This window comes from Thunnus maccoyii, chromosome 6 (genome assembly GCF_910596095.1).
Source record: "Thunnus maccoyii chromosome 6, fThuMac1.1, whole genome shotgun sequence".
Lineage (NCBI taxonomy): Eukaryota > Metazoa > Chordata > Actinopteri > Scombriformes > Scombridae > Thunnus > Thunnus maccoyii.
In genome coordinates, this window is record NC_056538.1 from 12,310,001 (window position 1) to 12,320,313 (window position 10,313).

General features: G+C 39.3%; 1 protein-coding gene across 4 annotated transcripts in view; it reads left to right on the forward strand.

Moving 5' to 3' along the window:
* Window positions 1–7,704, forward strand: part of LOC121899560 (lysosomal amino acid transporter 1 homolog) — an 8,256-nt gene extending 552 nt beyond the window's left edge. The window contains exons 2-9 of one of the 4 annotated variants that reach the window (XM_042415465.1): window positions 1,389–1,433; window positions 1,527–1,804; window positions 1,966–2,095; window positions 3,621–3,708; window positions 4,414–4,523; window positions 4,676–4,777; window positions 6,071–6,256; window positions 7,152–7,704. In XM_042415465.1, coding sequence (XP_042271399.1) covers window positions 1,602–1,804; window positions 1,966–2,095; window positions 3,621–3,708; window positions 4,414–4,523; window positions 4,676–4,777; window positions 6,071–6,256; window positions 7,152–7,268 — 936 coding nt within the window. In that variant the 5' untranslated portion in view covers window positions 1,389–1,433; window positions 1,527–1,601 and the 3' untranslated portion in view covers window positions 7,269–7,704. Of the gene's footprint in view, window positions 1–1,388; window positions 1,805–1,965; window positions 2,096–3,620; window positions 3,709–4,413; window positions 4,524–4,675; window positions 4,778–6,070; window positions 6,257–7,151 lie in introns of all 4 variants that reach the window. The other 3 variants (XM_042415466.1, XM_042415467.1, XM_042415464.1) reach the window with 3 other exon arrangements.
* The last annotated feature ends 2,609 nt before the right edge of the window (window positions 7,705–10,313 follow it).

Sequence of the window (10,313 nt, forward strand, 5' to 3'; positions counted from 1 at the left end):
CCCCGTGTGCAATCTTTCTACAAAGCGTTCAAAAAGACTGACAGGGTGCTCCTACCCCCCTGATAGTGTGCGATACTTTAAATTGCGACCCATAGCAAACATGAACTCAATAAATAGTTCCATCTATTAAAACTGCATAGGCATAAAACTACATACATTGGTATTTTTAAAAAGCACCAATTAAAACAGAAACAGAAAACAATGACAAGAAGTCATAAGGAATAAACTGATTTACAAAGTCACAAAAATTGGAATGATAGAATTAAGCACCTGTGAGACATGACACAGAGTATATCTCTGGGGTCTGCAGGGACCCCAGTCGGTAGGATTAAGGTTATGGATACATCACAATTATGGAATTATTTCCCAAAATATACAGACCTAATTTACTAATTTGGGATGAACTGTAGGGCAGTTGTAACACTTTTGAATTGTTCAGCTCCTGCACTGGGTTGCACCAGTTATGTGTAAGTTCTCTTCAAAGTTAGGATGTAAAATCAACACTAGAGGTTTAGTAACTACTAGTTAGTTTGTAACTAAATCAGCTACAAAAATTGGTTGCACCACAATTACTTGGGGCATAACCTAACTAGTTTGGATGTAAAGTCATAACTAAGGCAAGTGGCCAATCAACGATCAAAGATAGAGTTCCATCGTCATGGTTACCGTGTGAACTAGCTTTCCGGCATGAGCCATTTAGCATCGTAGTCAACTAGATTTATATTGAAATATATCCATAAATTAGGTCTTTACTGGATTACTGTGTTGCAAAATGGCATGCAATTAAAGGACCAGTGTGTAGGATTTAGTGACATCTAGTGGTGAGGTTGCAGATTGCAACCAACTGAATACCCCTCCCCCTCCCCTTCCAAGCATGTATGAGAACCCACAGTGGCTGCAAAACTTGCGAAAAATGTGAAAGGCCCTCTCTAGAGCTAGAGTTTGGTTTGTCCATTCTGGGCTACTGTAAAAACATGGCGGTGCAACGTGGCGGGCTCCGTATAAGAGGACCCGCTCCTTATGTAGATATAAAGGGCTCATTCCAAGGTAATTAAAACACAACAATTCTTATTTTCAGGTGATTATACACTAATTAAAACATACTTATGAATATTATATTCCATTTCTGCCAAGTCTGTTCTTCTAGATGCCACTATATTCTACACACTGCACCTTTAATGAAAAAACGATGTGTGGCAGTAAAACTGCTGTTTTACCATTAGGGAGTGTAATTCTGTGGCATTTTATGATTTACACCGACTTTCAGGGCATGTGTAAGTATTTAGTTATTGCTTAGAGTTATGTTGTAAATTATCTCTGTGGTGCAACCACTTTACACACACAAGTGGTGCAACAAGCTGCTGATATTGTTCTGACATCTCTTTCAGACTCATCAAATGTCAGAACAAGTCTTCACACATCTGTTTTATGAGGTAGGCAGGTGTGTCAGACCTGTTTCTTTCAACGCTCACGTTTGTTGCTGGACTAAACACAAGTCTACTTACAATTTGGACGCATACCTATAGCAGCAGCAGCAGCAGGAGGATATATCCTGCAGCTGAAGGGCAGACACACCGGCGGACGGAGCCAGTCTCTCCCCCATGGCTACAGCACGCTTCCCCGGGAAGACTGTGGACGTGTTGACCACTAACTGGACTGCTCCCACGCTGGGCCGGCCGCTGTGTGTTAACGGGACGCCATGGATCCTCTACCTTCTGGAGGAGTGTGTGGATAATGTGTGGGAGTACTGCAGCGTGGTGATAGGACTCGTATCCATGTTCTGTTTCCTGCTGTCCACTTTGCCGTGAGTAATAATGATGTAATGTGATGTTTACCATCCTAATGAAGTGTTGGATTTTGAAGTGAAAATCAGTTTTTATTTTATTTTATCCAAGTGTATGTGTGAGTATGTTGACTCTGTCTGTCTGTCTGTCTGTCTGTCTATCTATCTATCTATCTCTCTAGTCAGGTCTACGAGGCCTATCGGAACGGTAAAGTGGAGGAGGCCATGTCCTTTGGCTTTCTCTTTTTCCTCTTCAGTGGAGACCTGACCAGCTTTGCAGGCTGCTACCTCACCAGTCAGCTGCCTATTCAGGTGAACACACAGACACCTACACGCACAAGGTGTTGAGCTCCGGTGGCCTTGCATTATGTGAATGTCTCCTAGTGTAGTTAGTGTCTTTCAGATTACCATCGTACAGTGATGTTTACTTTGGCTGACAGTAATTTCCTGTCTCATCTCTACATTGGTGAGATATTAGATTACAGGCGAGCTAAGTTCAGGACTTCTTGCTGCAGGCTTTTTGACATGGTGTTTGTTTGTGCTACTAATTCTGTGTTTGAAAATATGTCTGCAACTAACGATTATTTTCATTATTGATTAATCTGTTGATTATTTTCTCAATTAATCGATTAGTTCTTTGGTCTATAAAATGCCAAAAAATGGTGAAAAATTTTGATTACTGTCTCCCAGAGCCCAACATGCAACCTAAAATGTCTTGTTTAGTTCCGACCAACAGTCCATAATCCAGATATATTCAGTTTAATATCATAAAGGACTTAAAGGTATACTATGCAGGATTTGTGGGTTGGTGTTTGTAAACACAGCATTCAAAGTTGGCCCCTCCTCCCCGCCTCAACTAGCGAGAGAGAGAGAGAGAGCAGCTGTGGTCAAGCAAGCTAGAGAGAGAATGAAGAGAGTGAGCAGTGCTGGCGAGAACAAAGCCATGAAACAGATAAATAAAAAGTTATTTTCTGATTGTATCACCGCGGTTACATTCTAAAGCACAAATAAACACACCCACACAAGCGGGAAGGTGCTGCATTTTGTGTGAATGCAGAGCTTCATCTTGTCCACTGTAGCCTCTCTGCTCTGTGTGTGTAGCTCAGCACCGCCGTCGGTCAAACAGACAAACAGACAAACAGACCTGCAGCTCTTCCATCCACGACACAGAGAAAGAGAGCAGAGCGGAGCAGAGGAGAGAGATGGAGACAGTGATGTAACCTGGTCGCTACGCTACGAGTCCTGACCTCACACCTGTATGCTGTTATTAGCTGGGGGCTACACACTCACTTGCCAAAGGCTGATGCACAGAAGTGTCACGAGCACAGCAAAACAATAAGAAAATTGGAAACAGCAGAGTAGCAGAAGAAGAAGCAGAGCCTCTGTGGATACATACACCACCACACATTTCTATTGGGTCATAAGCGATGATTGAGAGAGATTACTTTTGTATGAGTCTATATATTGTTTTTTAGGAAAATCTTGCATAGCATACCTTTAAGAAACCAGAAAACATTGAAGCTGCCATTGCAGCATCTTTTCTTAAAAAATTGCTCAAAACAGTCAATCAGTTATGAAAATAGTTGCTGTTTCATTTTCTGTCGATCGACTAAAGTTGTTGATTGATTAACTGACTAATTGTCGCGACTCTAAATTCAAATAAAAACCTCATATTGCTTATTTCTTTGCCTTCTTAGCCCTACAGTATCACTACAGACGAACCTAATGTCTACAGCATGAACTCATACACTCAGCTGTCACACAAATGTTCTGAGTTAGTTGCAAACTCAAATTTTCCAAAACAATTTGAATTTCTTTCTCCCTGTCCCCCTCTCAGATAGTCACAGTGGTGTTCTACATCTTCACAGACCTGATTCTCATCTCCCAGTTTCTCTACTATAAGATCAAGAACAGCTCCAGCAGAAGTAAGCCCTGATTTATCTCTTCCCTTGAGCTCAAATGGAATGTCGAATGACGTCTGTGATTTGTGAGTCAACCATGAATGAAAATCAAAGCTATGAAGAAGGAGGTATTTCCTGCTGTTGACTCAATGACTGTTTATTTTGATTTGCATGACATCAAAAAGTGAAACTGACATAGCCAGCTTTACAAGTTGAGGAATGTAAGGCTGCAACTAATGATTATTTTCATTATTGATTAATCTGTTGATTACTTTTAATTAACTGATTAGTTGTTTGGTCCATAATATGCCAGACAATGGTGAAAAATGTTTATCATTGCCCAAGATGACATCCTCAAATGTCTTATTTTGTCCCGATCAACAGTCCACATATGAAAGATATTCAGTTTACTGTCACAGAGGAGTAAAGAAAACAGAAATATTCACATCTGAGAAGCTGGAATCAGAGAATTTTGACTTTTTTTCTTAAAAAATGATGATTAATCGATTATTAAAATAGTTGGTGATTAATTTAATAGTTGGCAACTAATTGATTAATCTAATAATCATTGCAGCTGTAGAGGTATGTGGAATAATGTGTTGCATGAGACATCAGGCATTTACACTAAGGGTAGGAGTGTCAAATGAAGCAAATGCAAATAGTTGGATTTCCTTTGTTTGTGTTTTCACTGTCAGTTCTTTGTGTTGTGTTTGTGTATGTGTCCTCCAGAGAGTCCCGTGTTGAAGTGGCTGTGCTTCATGTGGTGCGGCGCTGCAACATTAGTCCTCCTTGCTTTACCCAAACTCATCATAGACAATAGTACAACCTCAGATACTCAGGTAGGTAGATTCTGTGTATATGTAGGGCATATATTTCAGTGTTCAGAAATCAAATGTAGTGTTTTTTTCACTTCTGATAGGAGGTTGTGATTGTACTTGTGATTGGCCCAACATTATGTCCCTTGGCACCTCTCTCCCCCTCTCTTTCCCAGGGTCCAGCTACCTCCAAATCAGTGGAAATTACTGGCTATATATGTGGATACCTGGCATCTATCTTCTACCTCTCCTCTCGTTTCCCCCAGCTCTATAAAAACGTAAGTGACAATTTCTTGGTGTGACTGAGATGTGGAGTTAGTTATTTAGTCATTTTTTCGCTGTACCATGGTTTGCGTGTGAGCAGTGCCATCCAGAGAGTAGAGCTTGGACAACTTTTTCAGGCCCTTATCAGAGGGGGTCGACAGAAAACTGCACTTATTATGTGTCAGTTAGTCATAAAGAGGGACCGTGTGTGTTTGTGTGTCAAAATGAGAACCAGGCATTGAAGACAATGGTGCTGTTGTTGTGAGGGAACATCCTGGCTCAACTGCACTTATTAATCACCAGAGGGGATCGTCTCAGTAGGCTTCCAGTGCCAGAGAAACTTCTGGGCACACACACACACTCACTAACTTGTGTAAGTCATTTAAGTCGCATTTGCCCAATGGGAATTCCTGCATGTTCAAACTTGTTGATCTTTTCATCATTTCTGGTTCCAGTTATTTATCCAGTTTGGTATCTTATTACACCTTAACGGTTCTGTTGCAAACACTTGCTGGTTGCCTGGTATTGGTTGGGTTCATCTCAGTATAAAAAATCTGCAGGGCATTCATTGTGTTGCCAAGCAATATTTCAGCATTTCACACTTTTTTGGAGACAGGTTGAACTCTGTAGACAAAACAGAATATAAAAGATTTAAAATAAACCAATTGGCTGACATATTTTATGCAAAAGATGAATGTAATAGACCTACTTATTTAAGGAATAAGGCTGTAAATGTATTTTTGTATTTCTCATCAACAGTTCCCCCAAAAAGGCGAACTGAAAACACAGGCTGATATATCTGACACCTCTATGGAGTAAATGTGACTCCTTGTTGTGTCTAACGTCATTAAAAACACATGAAAGAGCCATGGCATTGAGTTGGATGACATACAATGTGCATTACAGTGAACAAGGCCAGTGTAAGGAGCTAAATCAGGCTTTGGCTACAAAGACAAACAGTACTTGTCAGTAGAATGAATTCATTGTTGGTCTCTTCAGTGGATTTGTTGATAGGGATAAAACAACACCAGCCTCATCCTTTAATCTAGTCACGGTTATTTGTATCTGTTTGGAGTCCACGGAGAGCAAATTCATTGTTGTGAATGGAACAGCTTGCGGTTAACGTGTAATATCTGACCTTTTCCTTCTTCACCGACTGTGGGTTTTCACGTGTATACGCTAGGAGGGAAAGTTCCAGTAATAACGCAGTGCTAAAGTAAATAAGAAGTGATGAGCGTTGACAACATGAATAATGCTGAGCTGCTGTTTGTACAATAAGCTCTTTATGTAAACTCTATCCATTCTAGTTCCAGCGACAGTCTACAGAGGGCACCTCCTACCTGTTGTTTGCCCTGGCCATGATGGGCAATGGGACGTATGGGTTAAGCGTCATAGTGGTCCTTCCTGCGCTGAGGGACTCCAAACAGACCTTCATCATCAAACATCTGGCCTGGCTCATCGGCAGCCTGGGAGTCCTCATACTCGACTTCTTTGTATCCTTTAAATCACATGTTCAGACTCAAGTCAACTGTAAAAGTGTGAGTGTATTTTATCTGTCATATCCGCTGATAATAATGGCAGTTAAAACTTTGATCTGTAAGGAGGTTATTGGAACATCATGGCTGTGTTGAATGCAGGTTCACATCCTAAACTCTTATAGTAGAAATGCTGATCCTCATACAAACACTATATTTAAAGTCAACAGTCAACATGCCATTTGAGTTTGTTAATGCTGTTAAATAACCTTAAACTTACTGTACACAAAACATGAACATAAATAAATCATATTAGCACAATGCAACGTAATGCAGTAGATTCGTTGGATATGTTTGTTGGAGGCCAACATATATAGTATTTCTATTTACCACTACAATTTGTTTTTCTTGTCTTTGCATGGTTATATACACTCCTTGAGTACTTTATTAGGTACACCTGTGCAATCTAATGCAATCCAATACAACAGTTATGCCATAAGTTCTACATTAACGAAGCTTGTTTCCGTTGACATTGTCAGAAAGGTGATAATTCTACTTTATGTTTATTATTGAGGTCATAGTGAGTGGTGGTGTACTGGAGTGCATTATATTGAAAGGTGTTCCTGATATTTTGCCCCCCTCATGTATGTTATTGGGGTGGATATTTTTGAATTTAATAACAACTAATTTGAGCTTGCATTGCCACCAACATGTACTTAACAGAAGTAATGTGTAATTTATTACCTGTCTAAAAATGTTTTGTTATTGCTTTGGAGAAAAGAAGGGCTACAGTAAAGAGTAATACTTACATTTTCAGGTTAGAGAATGTTTTTGAAAAGGCATCAGTACTCGCCTGTGGAGAAGATAACTTGTTGAATTCTGTTTGTATCTCTATGAGCCTTAACCTTGTCAGGTGACTGCCCAGTTCATCATATACAGGAAGAACAACTCTGCTAAAAGCAGAGCACTACACACTGTCCCAGAGGTGGAACCTCTTCTGTGTGAGGAAGAGGAGCTCTCAGTGTTGTAGGAGACATGAGTGACACCAGCGTGGACCAGGAGTGGATTAATCAGTCTGCAGTTTGATTTAGATATTTCTGCAGGTTTTCAGTGATCATTGGTGTAGTCTTGTAATAACTTTAAAAAAAAACAGAACCAGAACCAGCAGGTACTGTATTTCCAGTGTGTCTTTGTAGTCTGATTCTCTGCTGTTAACAGGAAAAACAGCATGATCAGCTCTTTTGTGGTTGACTGTGGCAATAAAGCAAAAGCCACAGAGAAAATCAGGTCAAGACATTTTAACACTGGAGATTAATTTAAATTAAGAACCAATTTTGTAGCATTTTTTGTCTGTTTGAGTCAGCATCACTGAATTTTTTTGGCGGGGGGTGGGGCGTTTTGAGTACTAGGGCTGTAGTCAACCAAAGAAAATCTTGGTCGACTGAAATCGTACATAATCTTCAACTAATCGATTAGTTGAAGATTATGTAACGGGACAGAGTGCACAGTGAACTCACATTTCTCCGTTTTGCCTCTTCAGGTTAGGCTCACCTATTGTTGCTAACTTTGGAACTAACCCCATTTACTTTTGCAGCACTTGGGAAACAACAGACGTGACTTTTTAGCATTTATTAAATGTTACACTGGAGTCTGTACTGTACATTTATTGCAAGACTGACAACTTACCGCTAACCTTTTCCTCTGCCCCGCTCACATCCACTGTCACTTTCCCACTCGCTACGCAAACTTACTAAGCACTGCCATATTCCTAAACGGAGTTACACAACCGATATTTAGCGTTATTTTTGGCATTAAAAAATATCTTTTGGCCCGGTGGGGGTTCGTTGATATTGTTACAGGAGAAACGCTGATTCAGTAAACATTCAGTACGTTCAGTAAACACTCAGTAAACATTGAGTACAGTTCTTGGATGTATTAACAATATAAACTAGATGTGTAAACTGGTATAGTTAGACCCAGCAGTCTCCATTAGGTTGGGCGAGTTCAAAGTTGTGAAAACACCCCCGTTTTCACAGGTAATTTGTTAGTCTGTCCCTCCCGCTGCAGGAAATAATGGATTAATCCTGGAAGGCTTCTGATGCAGCACTTCTCTCCTTATAAAGGAACACGGAGATTATTCGACCAATGAGAATTTAGTCGGACGAGAGCATTTCGACCAACTAGTCGACCAGAAGACTACAGCCCTAATGAGTACCGTCATTTTTTATTCATTATTCCACTGAGATCTCTTGATTTTGTTTTGAATATAATAAATGTAGTTTTATTAGCTGTTGGGGACCATATACACCCAGAGGAAGAAGCTTCAGGTCAGATGTTTCTTCACAAATGCAAGCTTTAGAGAAGAGCTAAGTGCCTGTTTTGTCTGCACATTTTTGACAGGGTAACTATTGTCATAGAGGTTTGCCAAATTATACAAGGATGCATAGGATGGAGTTGAGTTTTTTTCTTGCTTTTTTCAGTATTTGAGTGCCATAAAATACAATCGGTGTGGCTACAATAACAGAGGGGCCAGTGCTAAGGTTATTTATATGAGGTTGCCTGACTGGATGTTGCATTTTTCTTCTTTCTTGGTCCAAACTGTCTTTTGTCTTGGAGAAACATTTTGTTTGTGCCTTTTTAAAAAAGAAAAAAAAAAGGTATTTTAGTTGTCTTGTAATGGGATCCTGTTTTAATATTCAAAGACGTCTAATAGTGAGGACATGATAGCTTGATAATGTATTTTCAGATGGATTTAAGAATAGAAAGATTAATAGGATGTTATTTAAGACTTGTAATGAGGTTCAAATTAGTTTGCACTTTAAAGATGTGTTTGTATTCAGTTGTCAGGTTTAAAGTAGAGAAGATGCTCTTGTCAAGTCAAACTTATTTTTCCCTTGACAACAAATGAAAACAAAAACAGAACAAATAACAGTCTTATTGGTGAGCACTTCCAATACATCACAGAACACTTTAAATCTACTGACAGCTGGTCAATTTTGTGCCAGCTTAAGTTGCATTTCAATATGTTTGGAGTGGTTTCATTGTTTAATCTGTTCGTCTGCATAATGAAGTTCTGCACATGCAGATGTCTTCTGATTTCTCTACCTCATTATAGTACAGACATGATTTACTTCTAGTGTTCATGGAGAGTTAGCTTGTAACTGGAGCGCAATGCTTCATGTGTGGAAGCAGCATTTCTGTACATACAGTAGAGGGCAAGTGAATCATATACATGTGCATTTAAACAAAATTAAAACCTAAAATGTATGTGGCAACACCTAAAGTAGAAATGTTTAGGAAAAATGTGTTGATGCATTTGTTAGTTATTATTAGCACAGCAACATGAACAAAATCACGCCATTCTTCTATTTTATCCAATAAGCAATAATGTGGAGTTAGCAGATATGGGAGAATTTATTTTGACTTTGTTTACTGAGGAAGGAATATATGCAATTAGAATAGCATTTTATTAAAGTTTAATTTTATAAATATTTTTATAATGCATGGATGATATTTTGATCCCCTTTTATGATGCCTCCGCATCGGCAAGAGCTGTGGCTGGAGGCATTATGTTTTCAGGTTGTCTGTCCGTCCTATTCTTGTGATTGCGATATCTCAGGAACACCTGGAGGGAATTTCTTCAAATTTGGTACAAATGTCCACTTAGACTCAACGATGAACTGATTAGAATTTGGTATTCAAAGGTCAAAGGTCACTGTGACCTCACAAAACACATTTTTGGCCATTATTCAAGAATTCATATGCTAATTATGACAAAGTTTCACACAAATATCTAATAGGATAAAATAAAGAAGTGATGTCATTCTATATCCAAAAGGTCAACTTCACTGTGACATCATCTTGTTCCACAAAAACACTTTTCTGGCCATTATTCAGCACTAATTCGGGAACAGAAGGATAGATTATGACCATATTCCACATTTGGTCAGATACTGAATCAGTGACACTCATCTTGGTTACCATCTTGAAACTGTGGTGATTGTTTAGATCTTCTGTTCTGTTGGGTTGAAGATGTGTGTGAAACATCCACGTTTTAGAATTTGTAGCTTCTTTG